The 23,555-nt window shown below is 42.1% G+C and overlaps 2 protein-coding genes across 4 annotated transcripts; both read left to right on the top strand.

Moving 5' to 3' along the window:
* Positions 1–180: 180 nt before the first annotated feature.
* On the top strand, positions 181–12,896 carry tfcp2 (transcription factor CP2). Of its 2 annotated transcripts, XM_068597869.1 has the most exons (16): positions 181–477; positions 770–959; positions 3,028–3,179; positions 3,874–3,950; positions 4,036–4,141; positions 5,039–5,145; positions 5,368–5,520; positions 5,610–5,720; positions 6,144–6,232; positions 6,378–6,429; positions 8,080–8,173; positions 9,047–9,137; positions 9,239–9,345; positions 10,511–10,653; positions 11,540–11,591; positions 11,711–12,896. In XM_068597869.1, the coding sequence occupies exons 2-16, from the start codon at positions 838–840 to the stop codon at positions 11,746–11,748; spliced, it is 1,494 nt and encodes a 497-aa protein (XP_068453970.1). In that variant the 5' UTR covers positions 181–477; positions 770–837; the 3' UTR covers positions 11,749–12,896. The 2 variants fall into 2 exon arrangements, with proteins under 2 accessions (XP_068453970.1, XP_068453971.1); XM_068597870.1 differs by lacking the exon at positions 11,540–11,591.
* Positions 12,897–13,581: 685 nt separating this feature from the next.
* Positions 13,582–23,272, top strand: csrnp2 (cysteine-serine-rich nuclear protein 2). Of its 2 annotated transcripts, none has more exons than XM_068598440.1 (5): positions 13,582–14,382; positions 16,700–16,872; positions 17,008–17,270; positions 18,191–18,487; positions 19,686–23,272. In XM_068598440.1, the coding sequence occupies exons 2-5, from the start codon at positions 16,713–16,715 to the stop codon at positions 20,556–20,558; spliced, it is 1,593 nt and encodes a 530-aa protein (XP_068454541.1). In that variant the 5' UTR covers positions 13,582–14,382; positions 16,700–16,712; the 3' UTR covers positions 20,559–23,272. The 2 variants fall into 2 exon arrangements, with proteins under 2 accessions (XP_068454541.1, XP_068454540.1); XM_068598439.1 differs by having other exon boundaries at positions 16,700–16,902.
* Positions 23,273–23,555: the final 283 nt, after the last annotated feature.

Genomic DNA, 23,555 nt, shown 5'->3' with positions numbered 1-23,555 from the left:
CGTTATACCCCGATCTACATAAAAAAAGGTTGTTTTAAAAGTAAAATATAATTTCTAAAAGCAGGAATATCCCTTGTTCAAGCTCAAGTTGTACCGGCCACAAGCGGTGGGTGGCGGTATTGAGCGCCAACGTTCTTGGCTCGCACTCTGAAATAATCACACGAAGAAGAGAGAGACGGAAAGTACTGCAGCTCTTGCCCCTTACGAAGCTAGATAAACAAAACAAAAGCAATTCATTTCATGACATAAATGTAGGAGCCTGAGCTCGTTTGGACGTATCTCTATATCCAGATATGTCTATCAGGAGCAACTTGTTCCCGTGAATCCCCCCAAAAAGTGAGGCTAAGCGGGGCTAGCATCCTTCTCGCTCAGCGGTTAGCTCGTCATGTTTATTTTAGTGCTGGGGCGAAGGAGCGCGACATGATGGCATGAAACTGTCGCACTGTTAGCAAGTAGCTATCCTCCTCTCACCTAAAGGTTTGTGGTGTTTATTTTGAGTTAGTTTCATTACGTTATTTAACTAAATAGAAAGTAAAATATATATTTCTTTCCACGGTTTGTTTTTATTTTAACAGCGCACGGTTGCACTAAACGCGTGTGACGTTACCGTGTCACGCATTGTTCAGCATAAAAACCTGTTACGTGTCTGTCAATGGCATCAACCTGCTGTGTTTGATCCATGTGTCATGTCGTTGATCTATTTTTTTTTTTTTTACGATTGCACATCCAATGAAAGATAAACTTTATTTATGATTTCACTTTCTGGAAGGTTGTGGGGGAACTTGGCTCCAAGTTTGAACCGTAAACTGCACCCCGAAAGATCCGCTAATCGCCACCATGGCGTGGGCTCTGAAGTTGCCCCTCACGGATGAAGTCATCGAGTCCGGACTGGTCCAGGACTTTGACGCCAGTCTGTCGGGCATTGGCCAGGAGCTCGGTGCTGGGGCTTACAGCATGAGGTACTGCACGAGTTAAATAATAATATAGTGCAGTAATATAGTGCTGCAAGTCATACGATATTCACCAAAAGATTGTCATCTGATTTGATGTTTGACTCATTTTAATTCAGGCTTTGAGATAAGAGATAAGATAATCCTTTATTAGTCCCTCAGTGGGGAAACTACAGGATTACAGCAGCACTGCTCAAAGAATCAAGTAATATAAATAAACAGTAGAACGGTAATAAAACAGATTTAAAAAAATAAATAAATGGAATATTTAATATACAGATGGAATAAAAATATACAGATGGAATAAAACATGTACAGATGGAATAAATAATGAAATAATATATAAAGGTATTTGATATGATAGGTGTTGTGTCCACATGTATTCAAACCAATTTACCTTTTTTAATGTTGCTTATATTCTAAAATCCTTATTAATCGTCACTAAATCAATACAATAGAAAAGCAAAAAAATGATTAAAAATGTTTTATTTCAAATGAGCAACTTAAAAACAGCAAAAACTGAAATATCACATTTCCATAATTATTCAGACCCTTTGCTAAAACACTTGAATTTCAGTTCCTACACATGGATTGAAGGCGACCTGTGGTAAATTAAATTGAACGGACATGATTTGGAAAGGCACTCACCTGTCTAAATATAGACTCACAGCTGGCAGTGCAGATCGGAGCAAAAAACAAGCCAAGAGGTGGAAGGAACAGCCTGCAGAGCTCAGGCACAAAATTGTGTCGAGGCACAGATCTAGGGGAAGGATACGGAAAAAAAAGTCTGCTGCATTGAAGGTTCCCAAGAGTCCAGTGGCCTCCATAATTCTTAAGTTGAAGGAGTGCGGAACAACCAGGACTCCTTCTAGAGCAGACTGCCCGGCCAAACTGAGCACTCAGAGAAGAAGAACCCTCTTAACTGAAACTTGCTGATTAAAAAGCACATTTTCTTGAAACAATCGCCAAAAATACAGATTTCACATCACATGCAACAAATGCTTCGGTCAGAAAAAGTATATGTAGAAGCAAATGTATTAACAAAAAACTTCATTTGACATGCCTCATTCATGTCTCGCTCCAAATAACAGGTTCAAAAAACACACTGAAACTATTTGGAGTTGAGAGGGTTGACGAGAAAGACCGTGATCTCTGGCTGAGCTCCAGAGATCCTGTGTGGAGAGAAACTTCAGAAGGACAACAATCACTGCAGACTCCACCGATCTTGGCTTTACATGAGAGTGAACAGACAGAAGCGCTACTCGAAGAGCCCTTGATGTGCTTTTTTTGTCTTTCTAACTCTGATCTGGCTTTCATTGAGTGTGAGAAAAATGGTTCTCTGGTTTGATGAAAATCCAGATTACACTCTGTTCTAAACCTTTTGTCCAGAGAAAACAAGTCGCCACTGGTGCAGAGTCAAGGTGTCTGAATACCCGATGTCAACGTTATATTTTAGTTTCATGTTCTGTATGTGGAGTCCTGCACTTCAAAGTATACCATTTGATGACATTTGAGTGGGGCATTCGACTTGTCCACACTACGTTTTCACTACATTTCCATTGTATGCAACATATTCCTCATACATTAACTTAAATAAATCTGCACACTGCTGTTTTTTGTGCAGTATTTTAAAGAGTTTAAAGTGTAAAACTATACTTATGATGTTTGTGCTTAGTTTTTTTTATGATGGCAATTATGTGAAATACACTTTTGTTGAGTGCTTTGCTTTGCTGGAGAAAGATCCCTCTGTTTTGTTCCCTTTCTCGGCACGTTAAGTGCTCTGTTAAATGATACTGTTCAATCTGCAAAGTGCACGCTTGTTCCTGAAATTCCTCAGTTGAGGAGCGATGCGATGCTGACTTGGTGTTTAGTGGTGTTGGTGCACGAGATGCCTCCAATATACTTAATGAACTGCAAAGCAGACTAACGCAATAAACCAGCATTCAGCCTCGAGTGTTGTCACACTCCATTTTTTTATCATGAGGTGGAAAATATTCAGTTCTTACAATCAAATATCAACATTACGTGGACGTGGCGGCTCACTAACGGTGTTTTTCTTCTGTCTCTTGTTCTCCAGCGACGTGCTCGCCCTCCCCATCTTCAAACAGGAGGAGTCCAACTTGCCTCCAGACTCCGACAACAAGATCCTTCCCTTCCAGTACGTTCTGTGTGCAGCTACCTCACCAGCTGTCAAACTGCATGATGAGACACTTACCTACCTCAACCAAGGTCAGCACGGGGGATCCCTGCCACACTGCACTTTCCAAATCCATGCAACTGTTTTAATATTAAGGCGTGCTACAAGGGCTAATTCACAAAAGATTAGCGTGGCTTTTGCGGCTGCTAATCCGGTACAAATATGACAAAAACAGATTGAGATTCTCAAACAAAGCACCTGTTACGGGGGAAATGCACTCCTACCTGTGCTGCCAAGTACTCTTATGCTATTGCAATCATTTAAATGAGCTGTCATGTGTACAATTAGGGTGCAACAGGCCGCTTTTATGTGGCAATGAGCCGCATTGCAAAAATCATACGTAAAAAAAAAATAAAAATGTATTACCTGGTTAACTTTATATCTTTATAGATGCATTTAATGAGAGTGGGAATTAGAGATAGGGGGGAAAAATCTAAATGTGCTCTGTTTTTAATACACTGGCACCAACACAGTGATGTATTCGCTTCTGGCAATTTAGCCCGTTTGTTAGTTTTACAATGAAATTGTAAAAGTTTTTCTTTTTTTGGTGATACACAATCATGATTATTTATTTAATGTCACGCTGTTACCATGAGCAATCTACTTCACCATGATGATATCCCATGTGGCACATTAATAAATGATGCATTATTATGATTAGCATTGCTCTATGGTTGGATTTTGAATTGTAAAATGTTTATTCACTGTGTGGATTTTTAACCGCAGGTCAGTCCTATGAAATCCGAATGCTTGACAATCGGAAAATTGGGGAACTTCCGGAAATCACTGATAAAATGGTCAAGGTGAGATTCAGACACGTCCATAGGATTCATCACGATATGCCTGATTCTTTGTTAAATAAAACAAGGTGATCTCATTACACTTCAGAGCATCATCCGTGTGGTGTTTCACGACCGACGGCTTCAGTACACGGAGCACCAGCAGCTGGAGGGCTGGCGCTGGAACCGGCCCGGAGATCGCATCCTGGACCTGGGTGAGTGTCCTTTTGATGGCTCAAGAAGGTTCTGGTTCTCATCTTAGTTGTGTATTGGATGTGTGTGTGTGTGTGGAAAGATGTGTTGCTGTGCAGCCTTGTATGCATGTTAACCACCCAGGAGGTTGTTGGGATGAATTCAGGATGTTGACTCTTGGCCTGGACCAGTGGTTCTCAAACTGTGGGGCGCGACCCTCTAGTGGGGCGCAGAGGTATTGCAGGTGGGGAGATGCAGATTCTTGAAAGAAAAAAAAAAAATTAAGAAAAAAATTTGAAATAATTAGAATTTTTATATATATATATATATATATAAAAAATGTTTTTAAAAATATATATAAAACTTCTTTTTTTTTTTCAAATTCTTTTTTTTTTTTATAAGGCTCCTTTCTTAATCCCACAGTCGGGATTATTCTCTGCATGTCATCATCCTTAGTGATGAAGGAGCTTTGTGCTGCTGTGAAGCTCTGGGGCTTCAGTGCCTTGCTCAAGGACACTTCAACATGAAACTATGGGGAGAAAACAGGGATCCAACCGGCTTCCTTGCTCATCTTTTTGCACATATATAACTTTATTTGCATTGTTTTAACAAAGTGATTGCACATGTTATTAGTTCTTGTCAGATGGAGCAATCTGGTTCACTTGAAAGGGATTTACATTTTCTTTAATCTATTCATTAAAAAAACACGGATGGAGGAGTCTCAACAAGTTGGACCATTTTGTTCCCATGTTGTTGGGGCGGTGGAACATTTTGCTTCCTCCAAAGTGGAGACAGAAACAGTTTGAGAACCACTGGCCTGGACTATAAGTGCGGGGTTTCGAACGGCAATATTATGGAGAAGATGTTGTGCGTCAAGGACTCGTTTTGATAACCGCCTCTTTTACGTTGATCCGTTGCAGATGTCCCCATGTCCGTCGGCATAATCGACCCCCGGGCTAACCCCACTCAGCTTAACACTGTGGAGTTCCTTTGGGACCCATCAAAAAGAACCTCAGTTTTTATCCAGGTAGCATGACAGACAACACTTTCATTCATTAAAAGACAGCGTCAGTAACCTGAGACACTCGTAGATTTAAGCTTGTTAACATTCAACAAACAGAATAGATGCCATTCTGCAAGCAGTAATTACTAATGAAGTGTTGTAATGCAGTTTATTTCTGTATTTGAGTGTTTTTGTCATCATTCTTGTGCATATTTTTAATTTATTTTTGATCTCTTTCCTTGTTAGGTACACTGCATCAGCACAGAGTTCACCATGCGCAAGCACGGTGGAGAAAAGGGCGTCCCCTTTCGAATCCAGATAGACACGTTTAAAGAGAACGAGAATGAAGAGTACACCGAACACCTCCACTCTGCCTCCTGCCAGTTCAAAGTCTTCAAGGTGAGGGGAACGAGAGAAAGTGAGAGAGAGACTATATATTTCATTCTCTGTGACCGCCGCCTGAATGTCTTCCACACGGCCCGTTTCAGCCTAAAGGTGCAGACAGGAAGCAGAAGACTGACAGGGAGAAGATGGAGAAGAGGGCGCCACAGGAAAAGGAAAAGTATCAGTCCTCCTATGAGACCACGATCCTGACAGAGGTTAGCATATTACTACTGTGTGAACGGGGTGCATGGTTAGGTAGAGGAACAAGTCATTAAAATAAAGTTTGGAAGTTTCTTCCACTCAGAAAAAGTAGACCGTATAGATCTGCATTCATATCCTCTGTTTATACTGTTTATACTGTCTTCATTTGTACTTTTACTGCTTCTCTTTTTCACTCTGGTCAGATGCTAAACTACATTTAGTTTGTGCAATGACAAAGTTTAATCTAAAAAAGGTCAATAAAGTGTGCAGAAATTAGATTTTCCAAAAGGTAAAACCTGGAAACATTTGTGTTACAGTTGTCCGAAGGGACTTCTCGTAGTCGCGTTAAATGTAAGGAAAAGCTGCAGCTTGTAACTAGTGGCAGCATCAGTATGTTGTTTGTGTGCAGCAGTAATAAAAGTGTTGTTCCCTCGCAGTGCTGCCCCTGGCCCGAGGTCACGTACGTCAGCAACTCTCCATCTCCCGGCTTCAACAGCACACCCAGCAGCTTCCCGGTGCCAGAAGGGTAAAAGTGTTTCTCAAAACCTGCCGATGCTTGAATTTAATCAACCGTAGTTTCGTGGTTTTGGTCGGTGAGGAACACACCTGGATTTCTGAATCCTCCCAATGTTTTTAACATCGTGCGTTCTTCTTTCTTTCTTTTTTTTTAGAAATGGATCGCCGACCCACCAGCCCGAGCCTGTGGTCGTTCAGGTAGTGGATGTAAGTTCAGGTGCTTGTTCACTGCCCGGCTTCCTCCCTGAATCACTGAAACTGGTAGATCCTCTCAGGCCTAACCCTTAATAATGATGGACCAGAAATACAAGTTCAGCTCACTTTTCTTTGTGTCACAGGGAAGCAGCTAATGAGTCTTTGTGTCCATCTTTTAACCTCGAAAGACAACTTGATAGAATATTTCATGTTGTACATGCAATATATTTGGTATGTTATGCTCTCGTTGCTTAAAATATGAAGACGGCATGATAGGTGGGTGGGTGATGTCACACAAGTACATATTGTAGAATGAAAGAACGTCTTAGAAACAATAATTATAATTTAAAAAAAGCAGGTTTCAGGATTCATAAAGCCTCACAAAGTCACTTCACTTGGTTTAATTTGTCTGACTTGAAAGCCTCTCACATCATGACAATGTTTTTAGTCTTTCAGGATATGCACGCTCGAAATCCTGCCGGTCATATTTTGGCTGTTTGGAATATGTTTCAAACGCTTAATTTTTCAAAGTCAAAAGTCAAAAAAAGTCAAAGTCAGTTTTATTGTCAATTATGTGCAAACATACCGAAGATTGAAAGTACGTTTCTCTTCTGTCCAACATATAATGAATTGTGCTCATGATAATAATAATAATAATAATAATAATAATAATAATAATAATAATAATAATAATAATAAAGTGCAAACAGTTTAAATTTTTTTAAAAACCAACATATAAAAAATAAAATAAAATAAAAAAAAGAACAACATAAAAAAGAACATATAGAAAAAAATATATTAAAAAAAAATTAAAAAAAGAACAACATATAACATGTAGACAACATTAAAAAAAATAAAATAAAAACTATCCAGTAAGTTTGTTAATGTTTGGACTATTCACAGAATTAGTGGCACCCCTTGATGTGATGTTCAACATATCTTAACTCTCTTTAAGGTAGAAATTCAGATGTACAGTGTGTGTGTGTGTGTGTGTCTGTGTGTGTGTGTGTGTCTGTGTGTGTCATCTCTGCATTCGTAGCACCACCTAGTGGAAACCTACGATGTGTTTCCGGTTCCTTCTGTGGACGTTTCCTGGTAGTGTTGTGATGATTGGAGCAATGTTTGTTTTTTTTTGACTCTTGCTTGGTCAAAACAAGGATCCGCAGACAATTTGGTGACAGTTGCAGGAACGGTTTAGGAGGCCGTGTGCAGGTAGCGCACACTGAGCTGGACAGGTGTGTGAAAGCAGACAACATATTACAACAAACCTTTGATACACTGAACCCTTAAAAACAATTATATCCGTCAAATTCACCTTTAACTTTAATTATGGGCTAATTTAAATGAATTGCACTCAAAATCTGGAGCGATGAGGCGGCGAAGAGGAAGTCTGTGACCATATAAAATGATTTTAATACACAACATTAACATGATATCAAGGTTTCATTTTTAGAATATCAAGTGTTTGTCAATACGGGAATATCACAACACGCCGACTGCACAAATAAAAGTGTTGGGTTATGTTTACCCAAATTATAAATTAGCTTATTGAAATAAATCTTGTCGAGAATAGAGTGCATAGTCAAATCTGCCAGTTTTCCTTGTGTTGATTTTAAATTCTGGGTTCTTTTCTTCTTCTTCTTCTTCTTCTTTTCTCCTCAGAATTTGTTGCCCACAGCAACACCACAGGACGCACAACAGTGGCTTTTAAGGAACCGCTTCTCGCCGTTCTGCCGGCTCTTCACCAACTTCTCAGGTAGTCGTCCGGCTTTTGAATACAGACTCGCAAGTGAACTCTTGTTCTTCTTCGTGTCACTCGGGCTCCCCTCTGACTTCCTCTAAACGGCTGGACTGAAGCTCCTGTTCATTACATCCCCTGTTACTTATTGTCGCTCCAGCTGCATGAATGAATGAATGCATGAATGCATCCACACAGAGTTTAAAACTGAGGGTTTTCAGTGTTTTAAAACGCCGGCAAAGTTTGAACATTCTGTGTAAATGTAGCTAAAGATATGCGTTTTAAAATGGAAACCTAGAAGTGTGGACATGGCCAAAGTGTCTTATAGCAAGAAAAAAAAAAAGTAAATCCCTTTCAAGTAAACCAGATTGCTCCATCTGACAAAAACTAATAACATGTGCAATCACTTTGTTAAAACAAAGTTATATATGTGCAAAAAATAACTCGTATTTGGCAAAGAAAGATGAGCAAGGAAGCCGGTTGGATCCCTGTTTTTTCCCCACAGTTTCATGTTGAAGTGTCCTTGAGCAAGGCACACAGCAGCACAAAGCTCCTTCATTACTAAGGATGGTGACATGCAGAGAATAATCCCCCCACTGTGGGATTAATAAAGGATTCTTTAAAAAAAAAGAAACTGTAATACCTCCGCATCCCACTAGAGGGTCGCGCCCCACAGTTTGAGAACCACTGCTGTAGGTGAACCTGTATGGTGACCTCCCTGACTGTAGCATACATTAAAGATTAATCCTTCACTTGTATCCATGGCATGTTATTTTAATACCTTTTCTGCACATTTTGCACCTGCTGAAGCCCCAAAAACCAGCTTGTAATGTGTAATCCTGAAGGGAAGGTGTTGTGCTCTAACGCGAGGTCTTTTCCTCCGCGTCCCAGGTGCAGATATGTTGAAGCTGACCAGAGAGGATGTCATTCAGATCTGTGGGCCAGCTGATGGCATCAGACTCTTCAACGCGCTGAAGGGACGGTGGGTCTCTAATCGAATCCCATCTTGCAAAAAAAAAAGTCAACTTCCTCATGTTTCACGATTGATAGCTTTGTTATTTTCTCCCTGGGTGCCGTCGACAGGGTGGTGCGCCCGAGGCTGACCATTTACGTTTGCCAGGAGTCCCAGCAGGCGAGGGAGCAGCAGCCGAAACATGAAAACGGAGACGCCGCCGCCAACACTTTCTTTGGTCAGCGCATGTCCAATCAAACATGTGAATCACGAGAAAAGCAAAGCAAATATACATGAAACAATTTGACTAGATGTTTCCTGATGTGCAGCCATTGCTCTAAACACATATTCATCAATTGACAAAGAAGAAGCTGTGGTAGTTTCATCTTGAATTTCCTTTTTCTGACGTTTTAAAGTCATAACCCCATATTGGAAAGATTTGCCTTTTTTCTGTGAGTTAAATAAGAAAATTGATGCCAATCCGATGTCTGGACAGTGCATTTGAATTGTAATGACATATCTTACAGTCCTGTCATCACCGTGATACTCGGGCATCTGAAGTGCATTTACATGCACTCAGTCGTGGCTGCTATTTAAACAAAATACAGAGCAGCTCCAATTTCAACAAACAAGGAGGGAGAGCGACTTCCTTCATCTGCTCAGGATGCCACTCCTCCTCAACACAGCTAATAGCTCTCAATGTTGCGTCGAGAGCCTTTTTAAAGGGCGAACTCGTAGTCACTAGAGTTACAAATGAGAACAAACTCCACAGGATATCAGAAAGTTGCAAAGCAGCAGGGATAATTGTAATTATCACTGCTTATTATTATCACTATCAGTGTAATTATTGAACTTAAGAAGTGCAGGTATGCAGATTGTGATACCTTTCCAAGCCGAGCTAACTTCATACTTACCATACACACATTAAAATTGCGCTTGTCATCCAACTCATGGCAAGGAACAAATAAGCGTTTTTTTTTAATCTAAAATGTCAAACTTTTCCTTTTTAATTGAAATGTATTTTGCTGCTGAACTTTGTTCTTGAGTTATTGTCAAAAAAGTTGACTTTTAAACTAAAATGCATCACTTGCTGTGCAGAAGGGGACTTAAAGTGGATTTTCATTCACAGAATAAGAGAATAAACATTTAACATTCTGAACAATGATATAGCAATAAACTACTGTCATCTCTGTAAAGGTTTAGTGCAGTAATGTCTATATGATACAGATAATTAAGTCTTTCTCTCTGTGCGTGTGTCGTTATCCGAGCTTCTCCGGCTGAAGTGCTTTCAGGGAGTTAAATCTTGCACCTTTTTTAATCTCCCTAAATTCATATTGTCATCGCAACTCATGCTTGTGTGAGGAAATATACATGTGTGGTTTTCTCCCTGCTCTCCTCTGCAGTATATCACGCCATTTACCTGGAGGACCTCACTGCTGCCGAGCTGACGGAGAAACTAGCTCAGCTCTTCAACATCTCACCCCGGCAGATAAATCAGATCTTCAAACAAGGACCCACCGGCATCCACGTGCTGGTCAGCGACGAGGTGAGTCATCCTCCTGCTCGCGTGCCTGTAAGATGAGTATACAATTCCAACTGTTGCTGATACGTCTGCAGGGTAAAAGCCGAGGCTCACGTTTTATTTGCTCAGAAATATATAAAAGATTTGTTTGAAAGCGCCAGAGCAGGTAGAGGTTTGTCTGCCAGCAGGTGTTTGTAACGTTGCACCATCAGGGCTCACACACGTTGACGCCAACGAGGTAGAAACGTGATCGTTTATATATATATGACATATCTTGCCATAATCATTTCAAATGCATCGTGCAGACTCTGAGATAAAAGGTCCTTAACTTAGCGAATCCACTCGACGATGACCGACCAAAGTTTCAGAAATTTCGGTCACATTTTAGTCACATTTTAGTCACGGATGATGCAAAACCGATGAGGGAGACCAGTGGTTCTTAAACTATTTCTGTCTCCACTTTGGAGGAAGCAAAATGTTGGGGCCCCACCGCCCCAACAACATGGGAACAAAATGGTCCAACTTGTTGAGACTCCTGCATCCGTGATTTTTTAATTAATAGATTAAAGTTAAAACAATGCAAATAAAGTTATACATGTGCAAAAAATAACTCATATTTGGCAAAAAAGATGAGCAGGGAAGGCGGTTGGATCCCTGTTTTCTCCCGGTAGTTTTATGTTGAAGTGTCCTTGAGCAAGGCACTGAAGCCCCAGAGCTTCACAGCAGCACAAAGCTCCTTCATTACTGAGGATGGTGACATTCAGAGAATAATCCCCCACAAAATCTTTAAAAAAATCTGCATCTCCCCTCGCGCCCCACCTGTAATACCTCCGCGGCCCACTAGAGGGTCGCACCCCACAGTTTGAGACCTTAGACATCCGGCATTAAACATTTACACTCTTTCTAACAGATGATTCAGAACTTCCAGGATGAAGTGTGTTTCGTTTTGGACACGATGAAAGGTAATGGAGTTTGTCATTAGTGTGTTTCTATATTTAACGTGCTGCCTTGATAAAGTTTATTTATAACGCCCCTCCTCTGCTATATTTTGTTTTCCATCCCCATTTTTTTTTCCCTCCAGATGACATAAACGATGGCTACCACATCATCTTGAAGTGAACGCTGCGCGGAAGAACCGCCGTTGTTTCCTGCTTCTTTTTTTTAAACCCGATCCGGTCGACCCCGCCAGAGCTTCATCTTCTATCGCTGTTCCTGGAATACAGGAGGCTGCTAGGAGGACGATGTGACTGAAGCACCTGGCCCTCTCCTCGCTCTACCTTTTTGTCGTCTTACCTTCGAGGGAGTGACTGTTACCACAGTGAAGTGAACGATCTCCTCGTCGCCCTAACCGTCGTCTCCCGAAACGTGGTTGCGTTTTCCTCGGTTGCTGCTGAACGTCTCGTGAAAAAAGAGGTTCATGGCACGACGGCTGCTATCGCTGTTTATTTGTTGTCCGAGCATCTGGTGCGGCCCAAAAGCTCTGTGCTTCAGAAAATCCATCAACCAAATATGCAAAATGAGAATAGCAGCAACAAAGAGTTACTCTGACAGTATTTGACTTTCAGCCTGCAATGCAGCGCGACTTTTTCCTCTTCATGCTACATTTGGCTTTCTGGGATCCGCTGAAGCCCGTCTGCAAGACACACACGGTATCGCTAACACAATCACACAGTCACATCAAAGAACCACGAGAGACATCAAATCAGCAATCAGGACATTTAAAGGAATCCAGCTGTCCTCAATTACATCTGTAAGTCCTTTTGAAAGCGAACAATGTCGGTCTTTCACTGGTTTTAAATGTTACTTTCTGAGGAAGGACGAGCTTTTTGCAGCCTCCCAGACACTGTTAAATCCTTGTAGTTTGGTGTAAAGTGTTACTACCTATGAAGCTCGATTGATAATGAAACACTGTCTGTGTTTGTGATCTCAGTGGCCACACCAGCAAACTGTCCCTCTGTCCATGCGGTTTGTAAATAGATCATTATTTTGAAAATGTTTTCGTACAGAAAAGTGTTTTTCTTGGACACATATAAAAAAAACTAACCAATTATTGTTTTTGATCTCCAGATACTAATAACATGTCATGGAGCTGTTGGCTCACATCAGAGCTGCATGTGCAAATATATGGTTAGTTTATGTTCAGTCCATTGCTTTCATGAAATTGATAGCTTGACATTTTAGATACCAATTCTAGCCCCATGTTATCTGCATTAATTGCACTGTGTCCTTGAGGTGTTTGCAAAAAAAATAAAAAGAATTTGATTTTTTTTACTATCTTAGCCTTTAACCTATGGAAAACAGCGTCATATTAATTCATTCATAATATTAATTTTGTTCCCTTTGCTGGTTAGGTGTGTGTGTGTGTATATATGTGTATGTGTGTGTGTATATATATGTATGTATAATATATATATGTATGTATAATATATATATGTATGTATAATATATATATATATGTATGTATAATATATATATATATATAATATGTATAATATATATATATATATAATATGTATAATATGTATATATAATATGTATATATATATATATATAATATATATAATATGTATATATATATATAATATATATAATATGTATATATATATATAATATATATAATATGTATATATATATGTATATATATATAATATGTATATATATATAATATGTATATATGTATATATATATATATATAATATGTATATATATATATAATATATATATATATAATATTATATATATATATAAACTGTAGCTTCAACATTTAACACTGTAAATCAGGTTTATGTTAAATCTGTACTAAGCTGCTTTAGTATTTTAACACGTCTGTTTCTGAACACTATGAACAAAGAAGCCCCCAAAGAATGAAACAACTCCATTTCCCAGCATGCGCCGGCGCAACCCATGCGTGTGACGTCACAACGAGTATAAATACGGCTGCAGGGAAGAATTTCTTCCTCCATTGTTACATTGTAACAAACGGGGCCGGGGCGAAGCCGAGACGGGGGAGAGAAAGGCGTCTTCTCGGTCCGACACTTGCTGACATTTTGACACCAATCTTAAGAAAGGAGAAAGAAAAAGAAAAGAAAAAAGCAGCTAATTTCCGCGTTAATGCGAGACAACAGCGAAATAAGCACCGCCGACTGAACCCGCCCCGGCGAGCAAAAAAAAAAAAAAAAAAAAAAAGGATAAACGAACACAGATGTCAGCGGATTTCTCCATCGCGAGCAATTTTTTTAATTTTTTTTTTTTACATCAGGAAGATAACGACACTCGGCTCCTGTACATTGTTCACGTTGCACCTGAAAAAAAAATGTGGGGAAGTAAACCGCAGCTGATCATATGACGTTTCCCTTCTTTCTGCAGTCTGTCCTTTAAATAGAGAGGCATGCAACATTTGAATAAAACATGCAGGTCTTTAACGCCACAGCTCCTGCTTTCTTTTCCTCCGCGATGCATCAGCGTGCAGAACAATGAGCATGGAGCCGAAGTAGCCTGAATATAGTCCGATTTTAAAAAAGTGTTGCAAATTGACACAGTCACGCAAGCTTTTTCGACCAGATTACTTTGGGTTACCGTTGCACCACCGGGTTGCAGTCTGGATACTCGGGTTTGACACACACACACACACACACACACTCATACACAAAAAAGCAACTCATAGGGCGTTGAAAGATTGATGTGCAGCTAACATTGGAAAAAGGGACACGACCTACGAGTTGGTTGGAATAAGGGTCCCTGTTTCTGCCCCAGGTAAGAGAGTTTAGTATTTCATTAGCTGTGTGTGTGTATGTGTGTGAGTGTGTGTGTAAAGCTGGTAAACTGGAAAGAGGGCGGTCGAGCTGTTGCCTATTAGACTGATCATATCCAAACCTCCCCCAACGCAGACAGTTGCTGCATGCATGTACCCAGTTTACCAAATTACCTCGCCGACGCTGCACATCCCTAAAGTGTGCAAAACGTTATACTACGAAGTCACAGTTGTCTGCAAGCTACTATTCAACTCTCAAAGCCCTTAAAGGAACAGGAGGGCGAGTCTGAAAGAAAGGAGATTCAGCCTCTCTGCTCTATTTGCCCCCATTAATGTTGGAGTCCCCAGGTGGGAAATGGTTCACATTCATGCTAACAAGCATGCTAGCATCTGGACTGTACATGTCAGACCTCGCAGCCCCTTCAGATGTGTTCAATGAAATACACATTGTACGTAAAATAGAAGAATATGGATGATAAAATCCACATTTCAAACTGAATTTGTGTGCAGTTTTGGGTGGTGAACACTGCAGGAGTGGCACCTTGATTGTGGGTGAACCCAGATGATCTCACAATTTTTTTTATTGTCTTCACAAAGAGCATGATTCCAGTATGTTGAAGATTTGATTTCTACCTCATCATCCACTTCCTGCATCGACACAAACGACGATGTCATAGTTTTAGTTCCAGGCATGACATCCAATTTTTCTTCTTCTTTTACTTGCATTAACACGTTACACACACGGCTGCAGCAGTTTAATTATTCACTGTACTCAGAGCAGCTCCAGGAACTGTCTCTCTGTGACATATTTACAACATTGTCTCTCTATTTCGCTTCAGGACAAACTACACTAAACCACACTACACACACGTTCCATATTAGTCCTTTTTTTAAGGCTGGATTTCCCCTTTTGAGAACTTGGAAAATGTCTAATGTTTTGAGTTGTCCCAATTAGGAATGAAGATGCAGGACGTTGCTGTGTGACATGTTGACCCAGACCCACATACAGATGAGCCTCATACAGATGTTGCATAGTAAAATAGTCATTACCTTTGGATGACTGCACACTGTCTTTTTATGGAAAGCCGTCACGATTTCTCATTTATTTGGATTGAAAATACACAATTTTGTGAAATTAAATTAGACCTCTGGTAATATAAATCTTAAACGTCTGTAGATGCTTTTTCATATTTATGTCGAGTGAAGTGCAGATTAGGTTAGCGAGGTCAGAACAACACAGATATGAAGCTGTAGTGTCTAGAAATGTCACACACACACACACACACAGATATTGACACTAGAGCAGCAGACTGGACTCGGTTCTGGGAGAAAAGAGGAAGCAGGATTCTCCTCCTCTTGACAGATTAGAGCCAATCAAATGTTACTTCGCTTCTGACATGTTGATGACGTAAAACTGTATGAAAGAACAGAACTTCCAGTTGTTCGTGGTGTTGCTCTGGACGGGCAACTTGCGCGTTGACAGGACAACTCATTGCCTTTGCAACTGCAGCGCTGGTTACTTCCCCTGTGATTAAAGGAAATAAACTACGAGAACCAGAGAAGTTGTCCAACTGATTTCTGCTGGAGGCAACGCCAATAATTGCACACGCCGACACCAGACAGACCATAATATTACACGCTGCCTCCATTCCACCTTGGTTGACCTCAACCTGCCGGTGAGATTGATCGGTCTTTGCTTTTTCTGATCGACTTGTATCGACAGAACTACAAGCGAGAGAAGTGAAGGAGTGAGGAGCCAGCGAGGGTTTTTTTTTCTTTTTTCGAGGCTCTGCGTGTTAACCATGCTTGCCTAGTTGCCATGGTGACGTTTCGAGCCTAGATGGTTTCAAAGTGGGATTTCATGTGAGACGGGCGGAGGATGATGATGGAGCTGGAATACAGATGAAAGCAGCCCGAACAGCTGATGTTACCTTTCTTTGTTTCTGCTTGACAGCTTCCCCGGCGTTAAGGGCTTCGATTAGTAAATATTACACGAGTTACACACTCGGCCTCTCGTGGATAAAAAAAAGGGGTTTTGACTCATTCACCAAGAACTCATTTATTGGAGAACGAGTGTGTTTGTCTGTAACGATGGATCATAAATGAAAAGGACCAGCACCTCTGCCACATAGGAGACTCTTTGTGGTCATTTTGTGTCTCTGTCGTCGTTGTTTTGCCTCTTTTTGTTAGTCGCATGCGTCTCTGTGTTGATTTCAAGCCTCCTTCCTGGCTTGTGTGTGTCTCTTGAGTGATATTTTGTGGTTGACACCTCGAGCCCCGGTTCAGTAACCCACTCATTTCCCTCCGTGCCCCTCTCAGACACCACGTTTCCATGGAGGCAGGTTCGTCCCTCAGCCTCAAACGACGATATGAAGAGGTGGACCACAGCTCTCCATTCTCCACGCCGAAAGACTCCGACGATGACGTTTCCAGCAGCGACAGCGCCGACAGCTGCGACAGCCTCAACCCGCCTTCCAGCGCTGCTTTTACCCGTAAGGAACAGCAGGAGACACAAGTTAAAGGCAATACACTCTTAAACCCACTCAAAACAATTCATTAGAAACAAGTATTTAGTTATTCGTGTGTGACATTGCATCCTAAATGTCCCCTCCTCCGTCCCACTGCAGCCACCTCCATCCTCAGACAGCACAAGCCGCCATCGGGGGGCAAGCGGGTGCGTTTCGATGCGGTGACGGTGTATTACTTCCCCCGGCGGCAGGGCTTCACCAGCGTGCCCAGCCAGGGCGGCAGCTCTCTGGGCATGGCGCGCCACCACTCCTCCATCCGGCGCTACACGCTGGCCGAGTTCGCCCGCGAACAGGAAACCAGCCACCGGCGCGCGCTGCGCGAGCACCTGAGGCAGGAGAAGCTCAACGCGCGCAAGATGAAGGTGTGTTCCACTAGAGCGGGAGGTCAGAGGTCACAGGAGGTCACAGGAGGTCACAGGATGCGTTTCATGTCTTACAACATGTCACACACCCTGGATTTATCAATATGACGCTTTTTTGAATGAGCCCTGTGTCACTTCACATTTATATATATATATATTAGAATCAGAGCCATTTATTGCCAAGTGAGTTTGCACAAACAAGGAATCTGTCCTGGCGGAAGGTGCACAACAATGAACATTTAACCATATAAAATATAAATATATATCTACAGATAATACAAAATGAAAGTATAAAAATTTAGATGAAACAAGTATTTTTATTTTCATGCTACTTCATGCTTCTATTTTACTACATTTGAAAGGGAAAATATTGTATTTTTCACTCTACTTGATATATGCGACGGTTTAAATGACAGGTTCCTTTTCAGATTAGGATTTTGCATAATCTAATCCATCCTATGTGCTCTGTAACGTTACTACAGAACGTCCCATAGTGCGTCTGAGACTTTCCTTAAATTAGTTCTTTTTTTACCATCCTGCTACGATGATCTGGGCCTTCTCCTCTTTTATTTCTGCGGGTAAAACTCTCACAATATTCACCATAAAAATCCCCTCAAACAAATCCACACAGATTTGTGCAGCAGAGCTGTTTCATATCTTCCTGCTACCGCCGTTAATTATCTCAATATCCCTGGATTCATCTTGTGAGAGGTCGCAGAACCCCATTTTTGGTTGAGTCATCCTTATTTCAGGCCAAACGCTCTTCAACCGACGGCTCTGGTTCCAACATGCAGCTCTCAGTCTGAAGCCATGAGGCTGTTTGTGAAGTCTTGAAGGGTGATCACGATGCACTCGAGCTTTAAATAGGGACTCGGTCCGCCGCCGTCTGGCGCTCACGCCCTCTCAACCGTCGTCCGCAGCTGACGAGGAACGGCACGGTGGAGTGCGCTCAGGCCGACCTGCTGACCCTGGAGGACGTGTCGGACGAGGACCTGGACGTGGACGAGGTGGAGGTGGACGACTGCTTCTTCCTCCAGCCGCTGCCCACCAAGCGCCGCCGCGCCCTCCTGCGGGCCTCCGGCGTCGCCCGCATCGACGCCCGGGAGAAGGCCGAGCTGCGGACCATCCGGCTGTCGCGGGAGGAGTGCGGCTGCGACTGCCGCCTGTACTGCGACCCGCGGCACTGCGGCTGCAGCCAGGCCGGCATCAAGTGCCAGGTACGACAGATACGGCGTCGGCTTTGTCCGGGTGCAGTAGGTGGAATTCATTTGTACAAAAAGCCTTTTTTTCGGGCCCCAAAAATTCTCTTTATGCGTCAGAGAGACCCGCCTGAAGGGCCTTTGTGCGTCTGCACGAGTGTTGACAGAGTTTAATGTTTCCATTTGGTGAAATAAATCAGCCGTCATTTGTTCCTTTTCTTGTGTTTTCTCCGTGTGATTCAGAGCTGCAGCAACTCTGATTAATATTTCTTACATTCGAGTGCTGCATGGATGATGTCGCACCGGTTCCTCAATTCTTCCATTTGATTTTTAGATTAATGCGGAAAATAAACTCTGGAGGAAAATAAAATGTTGAGGATGACTTTTGTGATTGAAGTTTGAAGCTCGCGAGGACACAGAGGGAGAAAAAATAAACATGAATCAAAAACACATTACAAAAAAAAAACCCTGTTGACTTTGAGATGAGAAGGAAATGAGAAAAATGCTTTCTCATTTCTGGATTTTAGGATTTATTCCTGCAGCCGTCTATTGATCGATGCAGTGAAATCAGCCGGCTTTAAATATCAACGCGTCAATGCAGCGATTAAATTAATAATTAGTGACATCATCACATATTTTTACACCTAATTTCTCTCATTGCAAGTCACTGTTGTGTCATGTTCATGTGCATGACTGTCAATTGGCTCCAATGTTGAAATATGATTTAACGTTTTTTTTACAAACAATTAATGAATAAAATAGATAATTCATGTGTGAAAATGTGTTAAAATCAAAAGTATGTATTACAATAAAAGGCTGTATCTCTCCCTCTAATGTTCAGCGCTACACAAAATTAAAATAAATGAGCAACAATACTGTTGTTCTAGCTTTTTTTTTAGCTGTATATGAATAAATAATGCAAATAATTCTGAGGTAAAGGCCAAGTATGGTTGAGGTTATAGTTGAACACCTGTTAGAAGAATCATAAACTTCTCAGAGATTAAAGAAAATCAACTTTTTTACTTTGTGAAGGATCTTTTTATAATTTCCATCCACCTGGACCCGGCGCATTACCCAGATATTCTCTCTGTGCCATCTGTCTTTTGCCCTTCGCTCATAAAACTTAAACTCCACTCATCTGAAGGAGTCATTACCGTGTTGACCTTCTTTTATTCTAATAAACTGGCGCTGTAATCTCCTGGGTTTTGACCCCCAGGTGGATCGGATGTCGTTCCCGTGCGGCTGCTCCCGGGACGGCTGCGGCAACGGAGCGGGCCGCATCGAGTTCAACCCGCTGCGCGTCCGAACTCACTACCTGCACACCATCATGAAGCTGGACCTGGAGAAGAGGAGGCTGCTGATCCAGGGGGCCGGGGACCAGTACGCCGAATCCGACCAGATGTCCTCCCCCTCCTCCACCTGCCCCACCTCTCCGGCCCCGTCCTCCGCCGCCGGCCTGGACTCCGAGCTGGAGGAGAGCGAGGCGCAGACGGCGGCGGCGGTGGCGGCGCAAGCGGCGGCATTGGAGGTTCAGGATCTGCTGGCGGAGCGCGACATCCTGGAGCGAGAGAACGAGACGGCCGTGTTGCACCTGCAGAGCGCCGAGGAGCAGGAGAGGAGGGAGAGGGAGGAGGCCGAGGGCGAGACGGCGCAGCGGGAGCCCGGCGCCGGGGGGCTCGCCGAGGCGGCGGATGGCGTGGAGCAGGTGCTCCTGCAGGGGCCGTTCCCCACGGGCGCCGCCGCCGTCCTCTGCATCGCCGCCGACCAGGAGGAGAGCCCCTCCGAGCTCCTCAAAGACTCCACGTCCCTGCTCTACTATCAGCTCGCTCCCATAGAGCCCGGAGCCTTCCAGAGCCAGGATTCAGGAGGAGAGGAAAGGAAACGAGGAGGCGGGGAGGAGTCAAAGGAGGATAAGGAGGAAATCAACCGCAGGCAGAGTTTAGGCAAGCCTTTTACCGATGTGATTCTGCGCTCGGAGGACGTGGCGGAGGCGGAGGAGAGGCCCTCCAGTCCCCCGCAGAGCCTCCCTCAGTGCCAACGGGAGCTGTGCATGGAGGGAGAAGTTCATCCACTGCCTCCGGAGGTTTAGCTCCAGCTTCTCTGCAGACATTTTGCACAATAGCTTCATCGAAGATGGAAGAAGAAGAAAAAAAAATCACATTCATTACTGCTATCGTCAATAATTATTACAGGTTTCGATCTCTTGACTGTCGTTGAGTTTAGGGGGAAGCATGAGGTTGAGTGTTATAACACATGAGGGAAGGGGGGGGATGCTGAAAGCACATACCGACCACGCCCCAGAAGTAAAATGGACGCCGTGACGAGGCAATGTTGTACGTAATTCAGTTTGGGGGTGATGATTAGCGGCCTTAATGGAAAAAAAACAACATGAAAACACTTGTGTGTCGGAGTCGTTCGTCAATGAGGGACAGCAAGTCAGGGCTTTGTTCATTTCCAACACAACGTATGAATGCTGACATCAGCCTTTTTGTTTGATGATGTATGACACTATCAACACTAAACGCAACGCGCAAGAAGCTGGTCGCTTCAGGGCTCGACAGCACGGGTTGCCAGGTTTGCCTTTGGCAGCCATTTTGAGAAATTTTGCAACCAATGTACAACAAACAGCAAAACGTGCACCCACGACTATATATGTTAATAATATTCGTCGAATTAGTGATATATAATCAGACTTCGCTGCATGTGACAGCGCCACGCGTACGTTGGTGCGTTTACTAGCATGCACGCTAGTCATCTCTTTGAGACACTGGTGATGGGCTGTGGACAGTTTGACTAACCCGTCTCCATCCCAGATGAGTTTTCTAAACTGACAAAGAACCGGATGAAGCTGAACGAAAAAGAAAATTAGTGAGCTGGACCGAGAATCATCCTGCAAAGCATGAGCAACACCTCCATAACCGACACTTCAAGTCCGCTAACTCGAAGCTAACGCGAGCGGCTAGCTTCAAAAACACGTCGAGGTGGCGGCCGCGAGAGCCGGCACACCCATCGTTAAGCTGACGCGTAACCGCATCGTATTTTATACTCAAAAACAATCTAAAAAATGGCGACCATATTCCCAGTTTCAGTAACCAGAAGCTGACGCCTGCCCGGTTGCCAACCTGGCAACCACTTTTTAAAAAAGTTAGCGGTTGAGCCCTGTAATTCAAGACGCCCGCCGGCTCACTTTCCATTGCGGCGAGCCAGATGAAGGCCTCCGATGGTGTCGTCTGTTGGAAAAAAATAGACCTAATAATCCTGGAAATACTTGTTTTTGTGTACTGTATATGTGTGTTTGCAATGTGCAAAGACGGAGCCGAGGGTTGCTGCTTTTAAAAAAATATAAAAAAAATCTGCACGCACATTGTGAACGGAGGGCTGCGGGTGCAAACACAGGCGAATCTGTCAAAAAAAACCTAGTTTACCTGTAGTGACAATGCCTATGATATTACTTATTATTTCTTTGAGTAACGTGTCTCTTTGTGGATTAGATGCTGTCGGTTTGAAGTCCTCACAGTCTTTTGTTATTTTCGAGCGAAAGAAAAACTGCTTTCATGAAACCACTGCTACACCGTAAAACTATGTAGTCGGTCGTGTTGTGATGAAACGCCAGAATAGATCTTCCAAGTCCTCTCCTCTTTTAATAAGTCTGACTGCAAGGAAGAGAAGAAGTCAAATTCATAAGAAAATAGCATTTAAAGAGTCAAAGAAAGTAGTTATACAAAATGATGTGATGTTACTAATTTATGAAATAGATTGAAAACAACCTGAATTTGTATATTTTATGTTTAATCTGTACAGTATGTGTGTGCTTTACATTAGTGAGAGAAAGTTGAGCGTGCATCTGTGTGTGTGTGTGTGTGCATGTCCACGTGTATGTACTGTGTTATGAAGATGGGCAGTGGGGCGTATATTAGTGCGGATACATATTTTATTCCTGGAAAAGGTGCTGATGTTACAGATTTACAAGTCATGTTGTGTTTTCTCTCCCCACTATGAAGGTAGATTTGTGTCTTTTTTTACCCGAGCAAATTTCTTTTTTGTAAGCAAATTATCTCCAAATCTTTGCTCTCAATTAAATTATTTTTTTAAATTGCTCTCCTAAAAAAAAGAATTGCTCTTAAAAAAATTTAAAAAAAATTAAGTTTTCTTTTTTTTTTTTTGCAACTTTTTTATTTTTGAGCTTTTTTTTTTAAACGTTTTTTTTTTTAGAGCAAATTGGAGTTCTGAGAGCTTTTTTATTTTTAGAGGATTTATTTTTTAAAACGTTTTTTTTTTTTAGAAAATTTTAGTTCTGATAGCGTTTTTTTTTTTTTTTATAGAGCATTTTTAAAGAAACGTTTTTTAGAGCAAATTTTAATTTTTTAAGAGCGTTTTTTATTTTAGAGGATTTCTCTTTTTTTGCTTTTTTTTTTGCTGAGCAATTTTTTTTATTTTTTTTTAGAGAATTTTTTTTTTTTTAAAGCGTTTTTTTGAGAGCATTTTTTTTTTCAGAGCAAATTTTAGTTTAGCGTTGTTTCTGAATTAAGAGCAAAGATTTGTAGATAATTTACTTAAAAAACAAGAAATTTGCTCGGCTAAAAAAAAAAAAAAGACAAACCTGCCTTCATCCCGCGCCCTCATGAGGAAACACCACTTCATGCAGAACGCTTCTCGATGGCCGACGATAGAAGTGAAAGTGTTGGAGAGCCTCTCGTGGGAACGCTGGAGCTGCAAATCACTAACGTGGCGGTTCTGGACCGAGGTGTGTGTGTGTGTGTGTGTGTGTGTGTGTGTGTGTGTGTGTGTGTGTGTGTGTGTGTGTGTGTGTGTGTGTGTGTGTGTGTGTGTGTGTGTGTGTGTGTGTGTGTGTGTGTGTGTGTGTGTGTGTGTGTGTGTGTGTGTGTGTGTGTGTGTGTGTGTGTGTGTGTGTGTGTGTGTGTGAATGCAACATGTCCTGTCTTTTTAATACTGATTAATACTAATCTGCTTCAGTGTGCAGACTCTTCTGACACGAAATCTGTCTTTTGTTTTGCTTCGCCGAACACAAGATGCGCTGCCGTGTGTGAGACGTCTCATGTGTTTCTTTTGCCTTTATTTCATTTTT

The sequence above is a fragment of the Clinocottus analis genome, unplaced genomic scaffold, assembly GCF_023055335.1.
Source record: "Clinocottus analis isolate CAN_PGR_092001 unplaced genomic scaffold, fCliAna1.0.p SCAF_4, whole genome shotgun sequence".
NCBI lineage: Eukaryota > Metazoa > Chordata > Actinopteri > Perciformes > Cottidae > Clinocottus > Clinocottus analis.
This window is presented reverse-complemented; position numbering and strand designations above follow the sequence as displayed.

What these genes read in the sequence shown, in the direction of transcription:
- csrnp2 (XM_068598439.1), top strand. Translation starts at nt 16,713, where the DNA reads ATGGAGGCAGGTTCGTCCCTCAGCCTCAAACGACGATATGAAGAGGTG. An exon ending in GCAGGAGACACAAGTTAAAG is followed by an intron (nt 16,903 to 17,007) that starts GCAATACACTCT and finishes GTCCCACTGCAG; the next exon opens with CCACCTCCATCCTCAGACAG. An exon ending in AGGCCGGCATCAAGTGCCAG is followed by an intron (nt 18,488 to 19,685) that starts GTACGACAGATA and finishes TTTGACCCCCAG; the next exon opens with GTGGATCGGATGTCGTTCCC.
- tfcp2 (XM_068597869.1), top strand. Translation starts at nt 838, where the DNA reads ATGGCGTGGGCTCTGAAGTTGCCCCTCACGGATGAAGTCATCGAGTCC. An exon ending in GCTGGGGCTTACAGCATGAG is followed by an intron (nt 960 to 3,027) that starts GTACTGCACGAG and finishes CTTGTTCTCCAG; the next exon opens with CGACGTGCTCGCCCTCCCCA. An exon ending in AGACCACGATCCTGACAGAG is followed by an intron (nt 5,721 to 6,143) that starts GTTAGCATATTA and finishes GTTCCCTCGCAG; the next exon opens with TGCTGCCCCTGGCCCGAGGT.